Raw genomic sequence first — 23,274 nt, 5'->3', positions numbered from 1 at the left:
TTAACAAAAATGTTTTGTTCCAATAGAGAAAGCTAAATAAAGTTCCTTGCCAGCTTTATTCAAGCTAATAAGTAGAAATAGTATATATTTTAAAATACAATTTGATAACAGGGTTCATTATTGGTTAAATATTTTTGATGAAAGTATCTTAATAGTATATAGATGTATTATTTAATGCCTTTATTCTTAACATAAGCTTTTCATCAAAGATGGCAGATAATGTGTAAGAATGGTGGCACTTTCTTTATAAAGTATTGAACTATTTAAAAATAATTTCATATACTTCTAAAATAACATTACAATATAGCATTACAATAAATAAAATAGCATTACAATATAGCTTTTCTGTAGACCAAATCCTGATTCTGAACAGTGTTTCTGAATTCTAAAAAAAATTTTTCTATTGACTAAAAATTTATGTATGGTAATTTTTTTCCTAATAGTGTTCTGTTGTCTTTAGTATTTTGAAGCTGTTGATGAATCTTCAAGCCTTTTTGTACTTGTCCACAGTGTAACCCTATATTTACAAGGCAGCTTGTAATTTTTCATTGTTTAGTATAATTCCTTCAGCAATAATTATAATTTAAAAACATATTGTGTGATATTACAAAATAGATTTATAACAATTTTGAAGTACATTCTCTTCAGATGGAATGGAATGAAAATTCTATAGGAAATTAGTCTTTAAAATTACATAAACACTTATGTGAATATATTTTAAAAAATATTTTAGATGTGATTAAGCTTGCATTTCATTATTTTGCTATGTGTAAATAAGCAATTTGAGCAGTAATCAATATAGCTTATTCTCTCATTGCATTTAGTGAGACTCTTTGTTATCATATAAATTCTTGAACCACCAGAAATACAGAAATAAATTGAGTAAAGCAAGACATCTACGAAGGAACCACATACTGGCATTCATTGTAAAGCTATTACTTTGTCCTATGATTACTCTAGAAATGAAAAAAGAAAATAAAAAAGCAATTTAATAAGTCAATGTATAATCATTCTGAAATTACATACTCACATGAAAATACAATAGTTAGAGATTTTACTTTAAAAAAATGGATATTAGAACTAGACTACTGATGGGTTCCTAGAATAAAAAAATTATAACTAAAGGATCTTTGCCAGTTTTTCTCTTTCCTGTACATTATTGTCACAGATTCACCTTTTTTTCGACAACAGTCCGCTGCATATTTGCAGGTGACCATACAAATCAACCAACCAGTCTCTTACATATATGCTAAAAGTATGTCTTGATAAGTACGATCTATCTTCCAGTAAGTCACTTCTTTGCCACATAATCTGTGTTCTGCTAAAGATTTGTTCTGGTCCTTTAAAAATGTTTTTGGGTTAAATCCTTGGTTCTTTAACAAATGTCAAGGTCTATATATGCTGTGTTTTGATAAGTAATTTAATATGTAAAATGCTTTGAATGACGCTCCTGGTATGTATAAGAAAAACTTCCTTAAACAGGTTAAAGTAGAAATTTCATGATGTATAGTAATACGTCATTGGATTTTCGTTGAAACACTATGTGTCTGGACATAAAAATCATTTCAAAGTCCTTCTCATATTGTACTGCTTAACAACAGAAACAGCAGAAGGAAAGCATGAAGAAAAAAAAATTCAACATTTTAATGAAAGTGACCAGAACAAATTTTTAGCAGCAAAGCATTTACATCAATTTAAATGCTGTGAGTGAGTTACACTGGGTAAGTTTGAGGTTGAGGTAGATATTACAGTGTTCAAGTAACAGTTGCTTTTAAGGGCTATTGCTATGTCCAGCCTTGAATTGTAACGACCATTTACAGATAGTTTAAAGTCTAACACTAAGAATGAAAATAAAACAAATAAAGGGGTTGTTTATATCATATTTAGATTGCCTCCGTATAACATGGTGATTTTGCTTGTTTTGAAATTGTCTTCAAGATTTTTCAGTGAATAAAATTTTTCTCTATAAAAATACTAATAACATTTTCCTGTTTCTTGAAATCCCAACTGGACAATGACATTTACAGTTATCCTTCTTACCCAATATTTAAGACACATATAAAAAAGAAAACCAGTTAGGTTTGGTACATTTGATAGCCACAGACTACCCACGGTATTTGTTATTGTTACTAAAAATCATGATGCCTGATGTTTCTTTTTAAATCAACATGACACATATAATTTGCTTTGTCTATGTACATTTATTTTGAAAAGGCAATTCCTAATGTGCATAAAATCTAATACATATCATAGATTGTGGGGTATCCTGATACATAGCATAGATTTTTACTTTTGTATTTTGTGCATTTCTTGATCTTTTATAATAACTACCATTCATATCTGATCTAGAATCTTTGAGGCCTCCCTATAGTATGCACTGTTTCTGGGTTTTATTATTTTTAACACACTGCTATGTTGCTTTCTTCTTAGAGATGTGTTTGCATGGACAAGGATGGCTAGAAAATGGTGCTAAAAATTCTATCTAGTTTCTTTAAATTCTGTTTCTTGTACTTATATTGTTTAATGTTGTTCTCATTTTTTTCCCATGGGAAATTTTTTTTAATGATTTTTGTTTATAAAATCTAAATAGGTTTTGATTTTTTTTTGAGAATTACATTAGCTTTCTGTCATGTGACCATTAAATAACTCTTCTTTCCTGGTATTTCTGGCTTCCCACCAAACTAGTAGATGCTTATTGAGTATTTGAACTCCTACTAATAAATTGACTAGGTAATAAAAAGTATAACTCAATAAGGAATTAAGAATGAAATTTAACAATCTATAAATTATCTAGGCATCTGTTTCCTTCTATACAGTTGGTTCTAAAAATCAGGTCATAGGTCCATTATTCTCATCAATTCAGAAAAAGTTTGTTCCTAGATTCTCTAATTGTTCTAAAAATATTCTCTTCGCTACTCTGTTTATTATATTTATAACTAAGTGTCCATAAGTATTTGTATTTAAAGAGTAATGGCATGACTTATGCTAATAAATTGAGAGTATTTTTACACTTAATGGATATGCATATTCTTTTGAAACAACCCAGTTCTTTGTCTTACCCCTCTTTTTCCCATGTTAATTAATTTTGCCGAAAGTAAACATTTAGCAAAAAAATATGCATTTTAAGTCAATTTCCAAATGTTTTATCACTGCACAGTTATCCTTTGGCATTTAAATATTTAAAATCTAAATTAGATTTTCAGGATCACTTGGAATCTTTGAAACCTTGAGCTCAAACTCTTCCCTTTATTTACACATTCATTCAATATGTATTTATTTAGTGCCTATTATGTAGCAGGCACTGTTCTATTCTGCCTTTCAATGAAGCTCCCCTGTCAATATACTTCCATGTGCCAAGTAATATTAGTAACCATCATCCCACAGTTGCTTTCCATTTCACTCATTCTCATAATTTCATCTTTACAATCCTCATATGGAACTTGTATAAAACAAATACTTATTTCCACATTCCCAGATAGTGAAGACTTGTGGATAGGTTTCCCAAAAACTTTTCATGGAAACTTTCATTATCCCTTTTCATGCTTATTAGTTCTTAGCAGGGAGACATTTGGCAACAATAAACATGACTCGCCTGAGGATTTATTATATTATTGCACTTAGTTTCATTCATTTGACAAATGCATTTCACATTTGACCATACCCATTTATTTTTGCACATTAAGCTAGTGTAAGAAATTGGTTTGAAAGTGACAACAATAACCAAAAAAAAAAAAAAAAAGAGTTTATTTATGAAGGAAAGGGGTAAAAACTAAAATACTACAGTTAGAAACATGATGCTTTAATATATTATCAATAGAGCATACATAGATCCTGTCCTCAAAAATGTTGAAACGTGTGTAAGTTATTTTTTTATTACAGAGAATAAATGTAGTTGACATATGTATAACTAGCTTGCTCACAAAAGTACAGTTGAAATTTGTCTTTCTCTGGATAATATCAACTGCTGGTAAAACCACTGTTTTAGATCTGTAAATATTATTCTGTGGTTACTAATAACTGTTATATTTAACTGTGTCTGGAATCATTGTTGACTGTTTCATTAGACTGTCTCAGATTCTGGAAACAGGCTGTATCGGGCTGTTAAAGGACATTAAATCAATAGCTATTTATTATGTGCCTACTCTGTGCCAGACTTTTAATATATGTCTATTAGATGTTTCAGCAACCATGTAAACACGAGCATGGTATAATAGTAATTAATTTTGACTATCCAGTTCTGGTTACGGGAATATTTTTAGGGTTGAAGTGTTAATGTTAAAGTGTTTGTTTATTCAGGGACACAATATTAAGACCTAACAAATCTGTGTTCTTAAAGGTCCTGCCAAAAAAATTGGGATTCAGAAAAATCAGGGTGAATGGTTTAAGCAATATTAAAATAAAAGCCTTAAAATAAAATTTTTATATTGTCAGAGACCAGCTCTTGCTGAACAAACTTTTATAAAAATAATAATTCTATGATATAGCTCTAAGCTTCTTTATTGACATGTTTCTTTAAATCAAACATTTCTGATAAGAAACAAGAGGATAAACAAATCCAGATTTTATTATACATAGAAGAAAAAAGTTTAACTTGGCCACTGTTGTTTATAAAAATCTTATTTACCTTATTTTTAATCTGTGGAAAAAATATAACATCAATGTCAGGATTAAAGTTTGAGTATTTTAATTAAGAATATGACATCAATGTCAGGATTAAAGCATGAATATTTTAATTAAGAAGTTTGAGAGTTTTTACCTCTACAATGGATTTTGATAATGGTATTGTGGAATTATTTTATTATAAGGATTTGTAGACAGAATGCCATCATTTACAACTATGCCAGTTAATTAAAAGTATTACTATAGTGCACATTTTAAACAATATCTTTATTATGCATTTAGCATCAACAAAAGTTTGCCCTGTACAAAATTACTCAACTTTTTACTATCAAGTCTATTAAAAGACTAGTATGTGCCATTGTCCACATTTTCTCATCACATATTTATCTTCATTTCTGCCAAAATTAGTTTACTCATGACCTGAAAATGTCATCTCTTGAAGGAGTAGCAGGGATCTAGGAGTTCCTTATGTTCCAGGCCCTGGCACGGCACTTTATATTCACCATCTCAATTAATCCACAATATAGCTGTGCACAATACATTATCACCCTCATTTTAAAAATAAGAAAACTGAGGCAATGAAGTTAAAATTTTTGCCCAAAAGTAAGTGACAGTAACATATTTGAAACTTGACTTTATATGACTAAGTGTATTAAAAAGAAGACAGTATCATTTTTAATTTTAAGAAATAAAGAATACTGCTAATATAATAGTACCATAAAGAAAATCATTAGGCAGCAGATGTGAGATGAATATCTTTTTTTGCATTCCTTCCAATGGAAAAACCTGTCCATTACAAAACAATATCATCGTTAATTTCTGTAAGTTGAGGAAACACAAGAGAAAGGTATTTCTTTATCTGTATCCGTATCTATATTTTGTGCTATGCAGTGCTTAGTTGCTCAGTCGTGTCTGACTCTCAGGCTCCTCTGTCGATGGGGATTCTCCAGGCAGTAATACTGGAGTGGGTTGCCATGCCCTCCTCCAGGAGATCTTCCCCACCCAGGGACTGAACCTAGGACTCCTGCATTACAAGAGGATTCTTTACCATCTGAGGCACCGGGGAAGCCCAAGAATACTGGAGTGGCTAACTATCCCTTCTCCAGGGATCTTCCTGACCCAGGAATCAAACCAGGGTCTCCTGCACCGTAGGCAGATTCTTTACCGGCTGATTTACCTGGGAAGCCCATCTATATATTACCTGTATCTATATATGATATAACCCTTAACATGATTTTTCAATTTAAGAATTACTTTATCAAAATATTTTTTTCAGACAATTGTATTCTTCAGTTATGTCACTGCCTTTCTGTTTACCCATCAAGATCTTCTAGGTACTACCAGAATTTCTGAAGTTGTTCAAAGAATACTCCCCTATTTCAATGATTTTGACTGAATTACATAAGCACATACAGTAATAAAACATTAATGAGTGTCTTCTTTGAACTTTACAGAAATAGACATGGAATACTAGAGACTACATATTTTTTCCTTTAAGAAAATATCTGAAGAAGGACTTCCCTAGTTGTACAGTCGATGGAACCTGCCTGCCAATCTGGGGAACACAGGGTTCGATTCCTGATCTGGGAAGATTCCACATGTCAAGGAGCAACTAAAGCCCATGAGCCACAGCTACTGAGTCTGCACACATAGAGCTTGTGTTCTGGAATAAGATGAGCCACCGCAATGAGAAACCTGCACATTGCAATGAAGAGTAGTCCCTGCTTACTGCAAGCAGAGAAAGTCCAGGAAGCAACAAAGCCTCAGAGACCGAGTGCAACCAATAAATAAATAAATAAAATATCTGAGGAAAATGCATTAGAATTAAAAACTATCTAGAGTTTATAAAGGCTAGGTACAAGTAAAACCAATATGCTATTTAGTGGACAGTTGAACCAAAACTCAATTTATTTCCTTATTATATATATATATTTCAGTCTATACTGAAAAATATGCAAGGAGGGACATAAGTGGGGCTTCCCAGGTGGCGCTAGTGGTAAAGAACCTGTCTGCCAATGCAGGAGACATAAGAGGCATGGGTTCGATCTGTAGGTCGGGAAGATCCCTTAAAAGAGGGCATGGCAACCTACTCCAGATTCTCACCTGGAGAATCCCCATGGACAGAGGAGCCTGGTGGGCTACAGTCCATGGGATCACACAGAGTTGGACACGACTGAAGCAATGCAGCAAGCACAGGGACATAATTCAACATGACTTTCACTCATCTTTTGACCACTCTATGTGATAGAAAATTAAGTTAAAGGTAAAACATTTCTAAGCTTCCAATGAGGAAATAATTGACTTGTAAATTTAAGTTATGGAATGCAGGGAATGAGTTGGAAGTAGCAGAGCTGCCAAAAGGGTCAAAATGCTAGCTAGAGATCGTGGATCCTTGAAAAGGGAAATTTCAAAGGAGATACAGGTTAGAAGTAGCGTGGCAGAAGGGTTGGAGAGCAACAAGATCACAAAATGGGGAGGTGAATTCACCAGTGAAGCACCAGTGACTAGTATTATATTCATAAAATAAAGTCATTTATATTTACAACTATATTCACCCAATCAAGTTTCCTTACTGTGAAAGTGAAGAGAAATGGCTGATGTGGGCCAGCCACATTAAAATGATGTGGGTCTTGCCACATTAAAAATTAACACTGCAATTCACTAACAAATCTTTGCATTGGATAGAACTCATTACTAATACATTCAGAGAGAAAAACCAAAACTCCTTCACATGAGATATACTGTTCATGTTTTTAAAATACAAAATAATTTTGAAATACCAAAATAATAAAACTTTTAATTTTTGATTTTTGAAAATAAATTTAAGCTGTACTTTTTAAAATATTTGTAATATTTGCTATATTATATACAACTATAAGGTACAGAAGTACTAAAAAGTTTAGAATTTTGACATTTAATTGAATTAGATATCATCTCTATTATAGACTCAGCCTAATATATAACACATATTTGTATATATGCTTACATATATACACATATATGGAAAAAATGGAGAAGCTCTGTACAGTCAGCAAAAATAAAACCTGGAGCTGACTGTGGCTCATCAAGAGCTCCTTAATGAAAAATTCAGACTTAAATTGAAGAAAATGGGGAAAATCACTAGGCAATTCAGATGTGAACTAAATAAAATCCCTTATAATTAATTATACAGTGGAGATGACAAATAGATTCAAGTGATTAGATCTGCTAGACAGAGTGCCTGAAAAATACGGATGAAGGTTCATGACACTATACAGGAGGTGGTGACCAAAACAATCCCAAAGAAAAAGAAATTCAAGAAGGCAAAGTGGTTGCCTAAGGAGACTTTACAAAGAGTTGAGAGAAGAGAAGCAAAAGGCAAGGGAGAAAAGGAAAAATATGGTAAAGATTTAATAGAAGCAGAAGAGATTAAGAAGAGGTGGCAAGAATATACAGAACTGTACAAAAAAGGTCTTAAGATCTGGGAAACGATGCTGTGGTCACTCACCTAGAGCCAGACATCCTGGAGTGTGAAGTCAAGTGGGCCTTAGGAAGCATCACTATGACCAAAGTTAGTGGAGGTGATGGAATTCTAGCTGAGTTATTCCATATTGCAAAAGATTATGATGTTAAAGTGCTGCACTCAATATACCAGCAAATTTGGAAAACTCAGCAGTGGCCACAGGACAGGAAAAGGTCAGTTTTCATTCCAGTCTCAAAGAAGGGCAATGCCAAAATGTTCAAACTACCAGACAACTGTACTTATTTCATATGCTAGCAAGGTAATGCTCGAAATCCTTCAAGCTAGGCCTCAGCAGCACGTGAACCAAGAACTTCCAGATGTACAAGCTGGATTTAGAAAAGGCAGAGGAACCAGAGATCAAATTGCCAACATCTGCTGGATCATAGAAAAAGGAAAAGCAAGAGAATTCCAGAAAAACATCTACTTCTGCTTCATTGACTATGATAAAACCTTTGACTGTGTGGGTCACAACAAATTGTGGAAAATTCTTAAAGACCCAGGAATATTAGATCACCTTACCTGTCTCCTGAGAAACCTGTATGCAGGTCAAGAAGCAACAGTTCAGTTCAGTCGCTCAGTTGTATCTGACTCTTTGCAACCCTATGGATTGCAGCACACCAGGCCTCCCTGTCCATCACCAACTCCTGGAGCTTGTTCAATCTCATGTTCCTTGAGGCTGTGATGCAATCCAACCATCTCATCCTCTGTCATCCCCTTCTCCTCCTGCCTTCAGGCTTTCCCAGCATCAGGGTCTTTTCCAATGAGTCAGTTCTTCACATCAGGTGGCCAAAGTACTGGAGTTTCAGCTTCAGCATCAGTCCTTCCAGTGAATGTTCAGGACTGATCTCCTTTAGGATGGACTGGTTGGATCTCCTTGCAGTCCAAGGGACTCTCAAGAGTCTTCTCCAACACCACAGTTCAAAAGAATCAATTCTTTGGCACTCAGCTTTCTTTATAGTCCAACTCTCACATCCATACATGACTACTGGAAAAACCAGAGCTTTGACTAGATAGACTTTTGTTGGCAAGGTAATGTCTCTGCTTTTTAATATGCTGTCTAGGTTGATCATAGCTTTTCTTCCGAGGAACAAGCATCTTTTAATATGATGGCTGCAGTCATCATCTTCAGTGCTTTCTAAGCAACAGTTAGAACTGGACATTCAACTATGGACTGGTTCCAAATTAGGAAAGAAGTACATCACAGCTGTATTTTGTCACCCTGCTAATTTAAGTTATATGCAGAATCCATCACACAAAATGCTGGGCTGGATGAATCACAAGCTGGAGTCAAGACTGCTGAGAGAAATATTAACAGCCATAGATATGTAGATGATACCACTCTAATAGCAGAAAGTAAAAAGGAACTAAAAAGCCTCTTGATGAGGGAGAAAGAGTGTGAAAAAGCTGGCCTTGAAACTCAACATCCAAAAACTAAGATCACTGCATACAGTCTCATCAATTCCTGGCAAATAGATGGAAAGAAGATGGAAGCAGAAACAGATTTTATTGTCTTGGGCTCCAAAATGACTGCAGATGTTGACAGCAGGCACAAAATTAAAAGACACTTGTTCCTTGGAAGGAAACCTATGACAAACTTAGGAAGTATGTTAAAAAGCAGAGACATAACTTTGTTGACAAAGGTCTGTGTAGTCAAAGCTATAGTTTTTTCCAGTAGTCATGGAGGGATGTGAAAGTTGGACCATAAAGAAGGCTGAGCGCCAAAGAATTGATGCTTTCAAATTGTGGTTCTGGAGAAGACTCTTGAGAGAGTCCCTTAGAGAGCAAGGAGATCAGTCAATACTAAAGAAAATCAACCCTGAATATTCATTGGTAGGACAGAAGCTGAAGCTGAAGCTCCAGTACTCTGGCCACCTGATGTGAAGTGCCGACTCATTGGAAAAGACCTTGGTGCTGAGAAAGATTGAAGGCAAGAGAAGAAGGGAGTGACAGAGGATGAGATGGTTGGATGACATCATCAACTCAACGTACATGAGTTTGAACAAACTCTGGGAGATAGTAAAGGACAGGGAAGCCTGGTGTGCTGTGGTCCATGGGGTTCAAAGAGCTGAACATGACTGAGTGACTAAATAACAGCAATAACTAGGAAACAATTTAGAGAGAAGGCCATACAATGCTAATGGAAATGGTTTCCCTTGTTCTGGAGAAGATAATATCCATTTAAAAATAAGGTTATATGAATATATGATATAGGAGAAAAGCAACAATGGTTGATAAATTCATTTGTTCTCTGAAGTGCTTTCTATGTGCTAATCATATACAATTCATCTTTGTACTTTTCAAAAACTAAATTATAATTCATGATAGTGTCTGTAATGTTCCATCTGTACACTGAGATAGACAGAAGCAAAACATTTATGATGCTGAGAAGCTGGATGGGAAGCAATTGATATCCTTACACTAGGAATCACAAGACCCAGATTTTTTGAGTCTCAGCCCTACAACTTTCAGCCTCCTTAGCTCTGGGCAATTTATTTATAAAATTAAAAGCTAAATCCCACCTGTTCTGAAGTTAAGCTCAGGCAATAGGTGGTGAGGAACAGCCTTCTGAGCTTCTCATTTTTTCCCTTTTCTTTTTTCCCATTCACTTTTTATTAAATTTTTATTAAATTTTTTAAAAAGAGTAATTTCTGTTCACAGAAAAATTGAGAGGAGGGTACACAGATTTCCTATATATCTTCTGTCCCACATATGCATAGTCTCCTTCATTATCAACATCCCCACCAGTAAGTAACTTTGTTACAAATGATGAAATTAAATTGACAAAATATAATCACCCAAAGTACATAGCTTACATTATAGTTCACTCTCAGGCTTTGGTTTTGTACATTCTATAGGTCTGGAAAAATGTATAATGAATGACAGTACGAAAATAGTATCATATAGATAATTTCCACTGCCCTAGAGTACATCATGAGAAACGCTGGGCTGGAAGAAGCACAAGCTGGAATCAAGATTGCCGGGAGATATATCAATCACCTCAGATATGCAGATGACACCACCCTTATGGCAGAAAGTGAAGAGGAACTAAAAAGCCTCTTGATGAAAGTGAAAGAGGAGAGTGAAAAAGTTGGCTTAAAGCCCAATATTCAGAAAACTAAGATCATGGCATCTGGTCCCATCACCTCATAGGAAATAGATGGGGAGACAGTGGAAACAGTGTCAGACTTTATTTTTGGGGGCTCCAAAATCACTGCAGATGGGTACTGTAGCCATGAAATTAAAAGACGCTTACTCCTTGGAAGGAAAGTTATGACCAACCTAGACAGCATATTAAAAAGCAGAGACAGTACTTTGCCAACTAAGGTCCGTTTGGTCAAGGCTATGGTTTTTCCAGTGGTCATGTATGGATGTGAGAGTTGGTCTGTACAGAAAGCTGAGCACTGAAAAGTTGATGCTTTTGAACTGTGGTGTTGGAGAAGACTCTTGAGAGTCCCTTGGACTGCAAGGAGATCCAACCAGTCCATCCTAAAGGAGATCAGTCCTGGGTGTTCATTGGAAGGATGGATGCTGAAGCTGAAACTCTAGTACTTTGGCCAACTCATGTGAAGAGTTGACTCACTGGAAATGACCCTGATACTAGGAGGGATTGGGGGCAGGAGGAGAAGGGGATGACAGAGGACGAGATGGCTGGATGGCATCACTGACTCGATGGACATGAGTTTGAGTAAAGTCCAGGAGTTGGTGATGGACAGGGAGGCCTGGTGTGCTGCAATTCATGGGATCGCAAAGAGTCGGACACGACTGAGTTCATGAACTGAACTGAACTGAAAAAATCACCCATGCTCAACCTATTTATCTTCCATCCAACCCCCTACTACCTTTGATGTTTTTACCATTTCCATAATCTTACCTTTTTAAGAATGTTACATAGTTGAAATCATACAGTATGTAGTCTTTTCAGGGTGACTTTTTTCACTTATTAATATGCATTTAAGTTTCCATCATGTCTTTTCGAGGCCTAGTAGCTCCTTTCTTTTTTTTTTTTTTTAATCACTGAGCAATATTTCATTATCTGGATGTACCACAGTTTACATAGCCATTCACCCACTAAAGGACATCTTGGTTGCTTCCAAATTTTGGCAATTATGAATCATGCTGCAATAAACATCCATGCACAGGCTTTTGTTGGTTGTAAGTTTTCAACTTCTTTGAATAAATACCAAGAAGCACAACTGCTGGATCATATGGTAAGGGTATGCTTACTTTTGTAAGAAAGTGTCAAACTGTCTTCCTAAGTGGTTGTACCATTTTGCATTTCCACCAGCAAAGAATGAGATCCTGTTGCTACACATTTTTGCTGGCAGTTGGTTTTGCCAGTGTTCTAGATTTTGGCAATTCTATTGATAATAAGTGTACAGTGGTATCTCATTTTAATTTGCTTTTCCCATGGATGTTTTGGTCTTCCAACTTTGTTCTTCAACACTGTGTTGGCTATTCTAAGTCTTGTACCTATCCATCTTTGTTCTTGCTTAATGATTCTGTACCTTGCTTTACTTATTGCAGGCATGAAACTGCTTGCACTCACGATGTTGCTGTTCATTTGCTAAGTCATGTCCAACTCTTGCAACTCCCATGGACTGCAGCACACCAGGCTTTCCTGTCCTTCACTGTTTCCTGGAGTTTGCCCAAACTCATGTCCATTGAGTCGGTGATGCCATCCAACCATCTCATCCTCTGTTGTCCCCTTCTCCTCCCACCTTCAATCTTTCCCAGCATCAGGGTCTTTTCCCATGAGTTGGTTCTTCACCTCAGGTGGCCAAAGTATTGGAGCTTCAGCTTCAGCATCAGTCCTTCCAATGAATATTCAGGATTGATTTCCTTTAGGATTGGCTGGTTTAATCTCCTTGCTGTCCAAGGGACTCTCAAGAGTCTTCTCTAGCACCACAATTCAAAGGCATCAATTCTTTGGCATGTACCCATGATGAGGTTTACATAATGACCCACAGATATATGCAATACTATTTAAATCTTAAGTTTACTCAGTGAGGGGTTAAAAATGCATATTATATGTATATACTACAGCTATGTACAAATTAGATACATATATATGCACAGAAATACATGAATATATAACATGCTAATAATTCTTTGCTTGCAAACTTTAAATTATGTTAATGGAATGTACTAAGTAAATTTGAAATAAATGTTAACGGTTCTCTTTGAAATGTTTTACTTTAGCTACCACCTTTACTCTTTCAATACACATATACTATTGGGTACTGGCATCTACTAAACCATGTATTTCACTTTGTACTTTTGATAGATTAATCTGTTTTGATAAGAGCTGTAAAATTATTTTGTCAATATACTGGAGGCATTGTAAAATGTTAGGATTGACTCAGAATGTCTTTCTTCAACTGATTTTAGGCTTTCTAAAATAATAGGGTATTTTCAGAAATATTTGTTAGTTTCTCATTAGCAGTAGAAAAGCCCAATTCCTCCACTATATTTTCAAACTTATTTTGAAACTAGGCTTCATTTTTAATGCAACTTTATTTTACATCACTTTAGTATGTGGAACCTCTGGTCCAGACAGGCTTCTCAGCGTTTCACAAATATATATTCATATTTTACCATTTGCCTTTGTTTAGGTGGTTTATTTCCACTTTTTTTCCCCTTACTTAAATCCCAAATGTCAGTCTAGGTACAGATCAAGTATACTGACTCCAAGAAGCCTTCTTCATTTCAACAACGTTAGCAACTTTACTTTTGAAAAATATTTTTTTCCATATTCAGTAAATTCAGTACCATATTATAAGGGCTTACATTTCATGAGAGTTAAGACATGCTCAGAGAAGAAGCTGATATGGGGTTGATTATACACTATTACAGAGGAATTTTGGATTCTCAGTCTCTGGCTAACTTTGAAAATGGAATATGTCTGGGAAAGTGCAGAGATAATATGAAGAAGGCAACTGGAAACCAAAATTAGGTGTATAGTGAGCAATGATCCATCAATAAATGGCTCCAGAAAGAATGAATGGATAAGGGGAACTATATTCTTACTAAGCTACATGTTTTAGCCCAAGGAAGAACAGAAGACAGTATAGCACTGAGTTTGGAATGAGAAAAGATGGATTCAAGTTGTCGCTTTCCTTTGCTAAGTTTCTGGTGCCAATGTTCAAATAAATAAACACTCTAAGTCTCATTTATATTATCTATCAAAGAAAAATAATCATATAAGTCAGAAAAGACAATTAAAAAAATTGGATAAACTCTAAATTGCTAGAGCAATAGAGTTATTGTTATTGTAATGCATCCTTTAAGTATTAAGTGGGAAATGAGTTGAGAAAACCAAAATCATTTAAGGATATCAAATATTTTTAACTAAATATTGTTTAAATCAGGAATTTTTTTGCCTAGTCATTTCATAATGGCACATTTGAAAATATGAATGTGACCTATTTCATCTATTTTCAAATCATAATATAGATTAGAAAACTTGGTAGCAGATTTCCTTGGCCTCATGTAAGAGGGCAGTAAGACATAAAAGGAAAAGAACAAAAACCTTAGGAAATTCTCTAAGAAAAGACATTGTTACTTTATATGGATGGCATAGTTCTGCTATTATTTGATACACAGAAAAGGAAGACAACTCTACTTTGAAATTGTTTAAAAATAATACAACAGTAACATAACACATACAACAATAATGAACAATATAAACAACAAGAACAATACTTTAAGTCTTTACTTATTACTAGGCAATACATCACCATACTTTACGTATATTTTTACTTATTTATTCCTTACTAAAATTCCATGAGATAGACATTATACTTCCATTTTATAGAGAGTAAACTCATTCTTAGAGGTTAAATAATTTACCCAAGGTCACACAACTTATCTGTGATAATGGAGTGGGAATTTTAAACCTGAATGTATCTATTTATAAAGAATATGTGTTCCAAATATTATAGCAATATTGAAAGAGAAATAACTAGAAAAGTTGGAAGGCTGAAAAAGTTTTATAGCTGTAACCCATAAACTACTCTCTAGATTCGGCTTGTGAAGCTGAAAGAAATATTTTAGTTTTAATAAGGTGACAAGATTTTGAGAGAGAAAGCTGGAGGAAAAGAGCTTTCAAAATACTGAGACTTTAAGTGGTTGGCCCAGTGCCATGGGGGCCTAGGACACAAAGACTGACAGTTAAAAGATTTCTATGTATAATAAGCTATGCCATTTTTTTTTCCAGTTAAAGAACTATTAAGAGGACATTTCTTTTAAGCCGAGCTAGTTAGCCATGTGACTAGATACTACAGACATCAATATATTACCTCAACTGATCTTTCTTTTTCACAACAATTACAAAGAACATTTACTAAGCACTTATTTTGAGACAGTACCATTCTGAATGCTCTCTCAGTTCAGTTCAGTTGTTCAGTCGTGTCTGACTCTTTGCGCCCCCATTGACTGCAGCATGCCAGGTCTCCCTGTCCATTATCAATATCCGGAGCTTGCTCAAACTCATGTCCATCAAGTCAGTGATGCCATCCAGCCATCTCATCCTCTGTTGTCCCCTTCTCCTCCTGCCCCCAATCCCTCCCAGCATCAGGGTCTTTTCCAATGAGTCAGTTCTTCGCATCAGGTGGCCAAAGTATTGGAGTTTCGGCTTCAACATCAGTCCTTCCAATGAACACCCAGGACTGATCTCCTTTAGGATGGACTGGTTGAATATCCTTGCAGTCTAAGGGACTCTCAAGAGTCTTCTCCAACACCAAAGTTCAAAAACATCAATTCTTCGGCACTCAGCTTTCTTTATAGTCCAACTCTCACATCCATACATGACTACTGGAAGTGAATGCACTATATTTGATCCTAAAACAATTCTACAAGGTAGGTATCATTCCTATTTTAAGGATGAGAAAATTAACTTATGATACAAATCTAGGCAAACTGGTGTCAGAGGTCATATCCTTCACCATTATATTACATGGATGTTACAGTAAACTAGTATGACAAGAATTTGGCAAATAGTATTTATTCATATTCATTCTGTTATTTCATAAAAAATATTTCCTAAAGTGGCTTGTCTTAAATGGTCACCTAATGAACAGTCATTAGTAGTGTTTGCAATAATGTCACTTATTGACGACTAATGGAAACTACAATGTGAATGGCCTTACTACAGTTTCTTAGAGAAAGTATTAAGAAATGAACTCTCAGTAAAGATCTTATATACTCTAAAATCTATAACTCTGTCACTTATGTAAGTGAAAGATGAAGCTTGTGCATTTCAGGATAGTTGCTGACTTACTGAGTTATTTATGTTTTAACATTCATATAGTACATTTCGAACAGAAGCTTTGATATTATGTAAAGTGAAAAGGCAATTTGTGTAAAAATTTTATTAGGTTTGTTTATTTTTACCCACACTACTTCAAAACAATATCATATGAGTTTGTAATATGCAATGCTTAAAATGGATATGGTATTATTCACTATTATGTGTGGCACAGGTTGATTCCTTATGAAATGTTTTATATATATATATAAAATATCTGACATTATTACCACATTTTGTTGCTGTAGAAAATTTGTATTAAAAGAATAATTTTACATAGATGAATTAACCTAAAATATTTCTTAACCATATTGACCAGAGCAACCTTTCATGACCAGATTCTGGGGAATATTTGTAAATTAGATATATTAAAATTATTTTAAAACAAAATTAAAATTCATTAAAATAAATTTACACATATAAATGGATTTAAATGACTGGAATCTAATAATGCCAAGCATCTGGAAGAAAAGTCAGAGAATCATTTCGAAGTTTTCATTTATCTGAAGAGCACTATCTGGATTGTTGCATTGTTCATATTCAAATAAATATTGACTTTGTGTGTATATAATCATACCATCAATGAGTAATAAATCTTTTTATAGAGTAACTATTACTTAAAATGAAGTGTAAGTTAATATGTGGCCTTCTGAGGTTTACTATACTTTGGCAAAATTAACAAAATATGATATTAAATAAACCATCTTTTGTATTAATATACCATAACACTCTAGAAAATGTTTTGCTATCTTTACAGTGTAAGTTAAATGAAGAGTTTGAAAAACTTAGGCTTTCTTACTCTCAAATACCCTAAGATACAGATAGTTTTTAAATGTTTACATTCTTTTCAGAGTTAAGAATTGCTTTGTAATTCTTGTTGAAACCATGATATATATATATACATATATATAGAGAGAGTTATATTACCAAATTAATAAATGGGTGATGAGTTTTCAAATGTAGTAAATACAAACTGTCATCTATTCAGTGGAAATAGCTTTTAAGAGCATGGTTTTGACAGTATAATGTTATTATTTAAAGTCTGCTATTTAAAGAAAAATTTCCTTCAAAACAAACTTTACTTACAATATATATTAAATTAATGACAAAATACCAAAACACACTACTTTGATATATAAATCCAACTTTTTATAATTAACCTAAACAAACTCTTTTAGAACTAAATGATCAAAGAATTCAATATAATCCATGGGGGGGGGGGTAGAGGAGTAAATCACTGGGTCACAGAATAGAATTAAAATAAAAACTGATGCTGTTAATTTTAGAAATAATTTAATTCTGTTTATATCAAAAGAAGACATTCAGAGAGGAAAAAATTCAAATGGATAGTTTTGGGCAGTTCTGGTTGCTGGCATCCTACCCCTTATCTGTAAAAGAATGCTTGCTGGCATTAGTTTCCATCAATTCATTTGTGATTTTGAAATTAATTCTGAAGGAAACCACAACTTACTTGAAGATCCCGCTGAGTGTCTGTGTGCCTGAATTTTTTTTTCTGTCTTCACAGACGAAGCACTTCCACTGGTCATGGAAAAAAGGTCTAAATCCGTGTCTTCTCTGCTTACAAGTCTTGCCTGGGAGCAATGGGAGAGAATGTATACAATCATGAAACAAAATATGGCATTTTCTGAATGCAGCTCACATTACCCCAAATAAACAAACAGGCTCTGTCAAACAACCTTCTTCAAAATGATACCACAATCCTTTATTGCTGCCCAGGCAGAACAAATGCACTATGTCAAAGCATTTTTTGCAAATAAGAGCCGATTTTAAAATTGAGGTTTGCTATTTGAGTCTGTACAACAAAAGAAAACATTTCAGTACAGTAATTTTGATGAAAATCAATCTGAAAGGCAACTGATGAAACTTTAAATAGCTTAACATCACTTATTTACCAAGGATATTATTTAATTCTTAATTGAATGTTAGAAATGTCACATTGGATTATTTTCTGCAATATTCATGTTTTACCACTTATAAAATTCCCTGAAATGCCTTTCATCCCATATTTGTATACTACAAAGCCACGAAAGAGCTCTACTTTCTCACTACAGTCATTATTAATGTAAAATACTATCCGTTCAGTTTAATTTGGGAGTAAGGGTAGACATATAGAAATTTCAAGATATTTTAAGGACATATGTATTAAGTAATTTATTTCATCTAAAATTACTCTCTGAACTTTTATTACTATCTTGGATTGAACTGAAAAGTTAAAAGAATCACCTCTTGGCTATAAATATTGTTTTACATAATGTCTAATATCATTAAGTAAGGATTTATCAGGATTCAGCCCCTAAATGGGAGAAAATATGATAGAAAGCCTACTCTGAGGCCACTAGCTGGAACTTCACCCAAACCACAGGATTCTTGGAATCCTGTGAGAAAGCATTGTCCTTAATATTTGATGTGAGAAAATTTAGGGTAAAATAAAACCATCAAACCGTCACTGTGGTTACAAAGCTATCCCTATATGATGCGCTACAAAAACTCATGAAACCAGAACCTAAAGATCATCTTCCTTCAAATTCAGATGTCTGCATCCCCCCTCCCACCTTCTCTCATTGTTAAATAAGCAAGTTTGCTATTGGTGAACTCAGAGAAGAAGCCATTCTAGGGCACTAGTCATTTTTTAAAACGCACCTGGCTAAGTGATATCATTGTTTTGTCAAAAAAAACCTCCGTAGAAAACTGTTTCAAGTGAAATGACAACTGGCTCACAATTTACACTTACAATTTTTACGATGAAAAATCTTATACACTTTCTGGATTTTATTTCATTAGTGCACAAGGGTATGTATTTAATGGTCCCATTACTACAGCTCCATCAATTCTGAGACATCACAAGAACCAATCAGGAATAAGGGAGGACTATCAAAGCAATACCAAGATTTTGGTGACATCAGTTACAAAATAAGAAAAAACATGCTAACCACATAAGGGATCCTTTGCTGACTAAAGAGTCTTTAACTATAAGCCTTGGGATTTTAAAATCAGGTTTTATTTGCTTTAATTTAAGGACATAATTTCACTATGCCTACTTAAAAAGCAGAAATCTCACCCTCCTCCAGACAAGATGATACCTACATGTCAAGAAAATATTTGTGAACATGTCTTCCAAAAATCTTGTTATCATCTAAGCCGTTAACATCCAAAAGATTGTTTATTGCAAAACAGAAAACAGTATCAGTTATTAACTAAGCCAGATTATAACAGAATCAAATTTAGAAGTGAAAGTTAACAATAACACACACTTTCACAATGGGGCCACCTCACAGCTTAAATGAAAACCTAGAAAATTCATAGAGGCTAGTTACAGGTCTAGGAGCATATTTGACTCAGCCACATATGTATTTATGTTCAAATTCTATCTGTGAAAACATTGGTTTCAAATTGAATATCATCCTTCCTCTTACTGTTAAAGAGTAGAGAAATCATAAAGAAAATATCTTTTCTTTTATGTCACGCAAAATGGATATACTATACATGCAAAATAGAATAAAATTGACCTTGCTTTTAATACTTGTTCTACAAAACTGTATGTTTAATCCCAAAACATTGTAATGTTAAATATTCTTCACAGTTATAACATGATAAACAGTTTTTAGTTTGTGTCAGATCAGAATTTTCTTATGTGCAATGCAATAGCAAATATTTAAATACTGATTTTGCAAAACTCTTGGTCTTTGTCTTCTGATCAGGTCATGTTTGTAGCCTTATCTACAAAGTTTGTAATATTCTTTTCCCCATATTTTCACAATGAAATGAGTGGTATGAATTCTGGAACATGACTTCTAAGCAAGTGGATCCTGCTTCACCTTCAAACCAAGCGACTTAATTTAAAGTAGAGAATCTCTTCCATTTAATAAAGAAGAGTCAGTTCTTTCTTATGATTTTTTCACAAACAGGATTTTATTAAACATTTGTTTTAAAATTTTCTATTTTTAGAAGACAAACAGCACACATAAAATAAATACCTATTTACTTATTATGCAGATTTTTTTAGAAAGAGAAATAAAATATCATAAGGTGAAATTCACTTGTAAGCTACTTTTCAGTATTTCTTCATATGTTTTGAATAAGCATATTCAAAAGTTTTTAGAATATTATTTCAAAATTAATCTAACTTCTTTTAGCATTTTGCTTCTTTCACTGTACATTACATCTGTGAAATACAGATCTAGTTCATTTAACTGTTTGAATAATATGCTAATTATGGCAAAATTACTGTAGATGCTATGAACATACCACATCATTGTTTGTATTATTTCTAGACGTAATACAAGTGTTTTAAAAATATTTTTCTCTTTGATTGCAGAAAGCTGAGGTATGCATACCCCTCCATTCATAATACATTGTCATCATTGTGCAAACCCCTCTCTTATATAATAAGACAGAGGCCTTGTTGTGTAACATATGTGGGCATGGAAGGCACTTCACATGCTTTATAGAGCTATAATTTACATGTAATAAAATGCACAGAACTTAAATATGAAGTTCAACCATTTTCAAAAATTTTCTTTTCGATTTACATCTCCCACAGAAGCTGCAAAATTGTTACTAAGTAAGAGTTACTTGTATAGCCTCCACACAGCTTGTCCAAATGATATCTTGTATAATTCAAGTTCAATTAATAAAAACAGGACATTGACACTGATGCCATACTATTACTAAACCATAGACCTTATTCACCAGTTTTCACATGCACTGTTTGTTTTTGGTTTATTTATGCTTCTATGACATTTTATCACATGTATAAATTCATGTAACTACCACCACAATCAGAATAGACAATTATTCCATCTCTCCAAACAACCTCTTTGTTTTCCCTTTAGAGTAATACCTCCCCCTAATCTAATAACTGGCAACCACTAATGTATTCCCCATCACTATAATTACATAGTTTTGAGAATGTTATGTAAATGAAATCATACAGTATACAACATTTTGAAATTGTCATCTTTCACTTAGCAAAATGCTCTTGAGATCCATGAACATCTTTGTGTATACCATGAGTTTATTCTTGTTTGTTCCTTTTTGTGTATCTGTTGTATGTATGTACCACCATTTGTTTATCGGATGAGATTTGGGTCATTTCCAATCTTTTCAGCTATCACAAATAAAACTACTATGAACATTTCTGTATAAGTTTTTGATTGAACATAAGTTCATCTCTCTAGAAAAGGTGCTTAGGAGCACAACTGCTGAGTCAAATAAGTATATATTTAACTTTATGAGAAATTGACACATTTTTTTTTTTTTTACAGTGGCTGTACCCTTCTTTAGGACTTCTCTCTGGCTCAGTGGTAAAGAATCTGCCCGTCAATGCATGATATGCGGGTTCAATCTCTGGGTTGGGAAGATGCCCTGGAGTAGGAAGTGGCAACCCACTCCAGTATCTTGCCTGAAGAATTCCATGGACAGAGAGGCCTGGTGGACTACAGTCCATGGGATCACAAAGAGCTGAACACAACTTATTGACTAAAAGATAACAATTCATGCGTATGGTATATGTCTTTGAATTTTTATAAGCAGTGTTTGATAGGTTATAATTGTAAGGGCCTTCGACATGTTAATGTTAACATTTGTGATTTAACTCTACTGTAGTACACTTTCTCCTTCTGTTTAATCCTGTTTTTTTCCTCTCTCACAGGAACTGTTCCTGAGAGCCTTCCCCAATGAACACCCTACACTCAAATATCAGAATCCCAGAGTATATTTTCTGGAGAAATTGAACTATGAGTGTCTCCTGCAGGAAAATGCTAGCATTTTGGGAGGATAAGTTTAATAAGCAATGCAATTGTCTTATCTATGACATAGATCTGTCTAGATCTATAACATGCCTTCTGATATATATTTGGAAGTATTTATATATATTGATATATATTTGGAAGTATTGTTTGCATTTTTCTCATTCTTGTCTATCATATAATAACTTTAATCTTGTTTGGTAGACAGAGATATTATTTATTAGCTTCCTCAAAACCCAGCATTTGAATGTTTGACTATGTCTAATTCTGTCCTCACTTTTGAAGCTCAGTGACAAAGTAGTCTAGATGATATTTATATTTATCCCTATATTAAGAAATAACTCCATCTCTTGGTATGCCTTGTTCTGATATGATGTCAACTGTCAATCTATTGTTCCTTTGTAGATAAACTTTCACTAATTCTTTTATGCTGTCTAATCCAGGGTTCATTTCAAAGATATTATTTTTTATTTTCAGAATTTATAATGGCCTTATTTGCATATCCATCTCCCTCTAATTAAAATTTGATCATTTTTTGTTTGATTATTTTCTGTTCTTTTATTATGCGTGGTATTTTTATGTCTTTGAGGATCTTATAGTAGTATCTTTTAACATTTCAAGATTTTCTTTAGTTATAGCCTGGCCCCAGTTTTACAATTATCTGCACAAGTTTCCTACAAGTAGGGTGTTTTCATTCCCTGACACCTTGCAAGATTTCCATACAACGTGGCCTTCAATTAGCCCAGTATCCTTTTAGCATAAATCCTTGATCCATTCCCATCTTGACTCAAAAAAAAAAATGTCTGTTCTACTACTACTGCTTACCTTGTTTTGGGTTCAGCTGTTCTTCTTCAATAATTTTTTAAAAGTATTTATCATTGCTATATATTCGTCATACATTTGAGGGTAGTGTGATATAATGGGATATGTAGGAAGATTAATGTTAAAGGGTTAATCTCCTAGAACCACTTTGATTAGTAATCTACCCAATCAGTTTTCGTTCATTTTTAGAAGCATAATAATTAAATTAATATCCCTTCCTTTATTGTAGCATTCCTTGGCACTTTATATTCCTGATT

General features: G+C 33.9%; 1 protein-coding gene across 3 annotated transcripts in view; it reads right to left on the bottom strand.

Moving 5' to 3' along the window:
• The window catches only part of LRRIQ1 (leucine rich repeats and IQ motif containing 1), a 210,896-nt gene that overhangs the window by 3,792 nt on the left and 183,830 nt on the right, over positions 1–23,274 (bottom strand). For 2 of the 3 annotated variants that reach the window (XM_070454293.1, XM_070454294.1), the window contains one exon: positions 17,899–18,019. In XM_070454293.1, coding sequence (XP_070310394.1) covers positions 17,899–18,019 — 121 coding nt within the window. Of the gene's footprint in view, positions 1–13,732; positions 18,020–23,274 lie in introns of those variants that run through there. The other variant, XM_070454295.1, reaches the window with a different exon arrangement.

Source organism: Odocoileus virginianus, chromosome 24, assembly GCF_023699985.2.
Source record: "Odocoileus virginianus isolate 20LAN1187 ecotype Illinois chromosome 24, Ovbor_1.2, whole genome shotgun sequence".
In the NCBI taxonomy this organism is placed as follows: Eukaryota; Metazoa; Chordata; class Mammalia; order Artiodactyla; family Cervidae; genus Odocoileus; species Odocoileus virginianus.
Note: the sequence above shows the minus strand (reverse complement) of the source record. Positions and strands in the feature narration are given on the sequence as shown.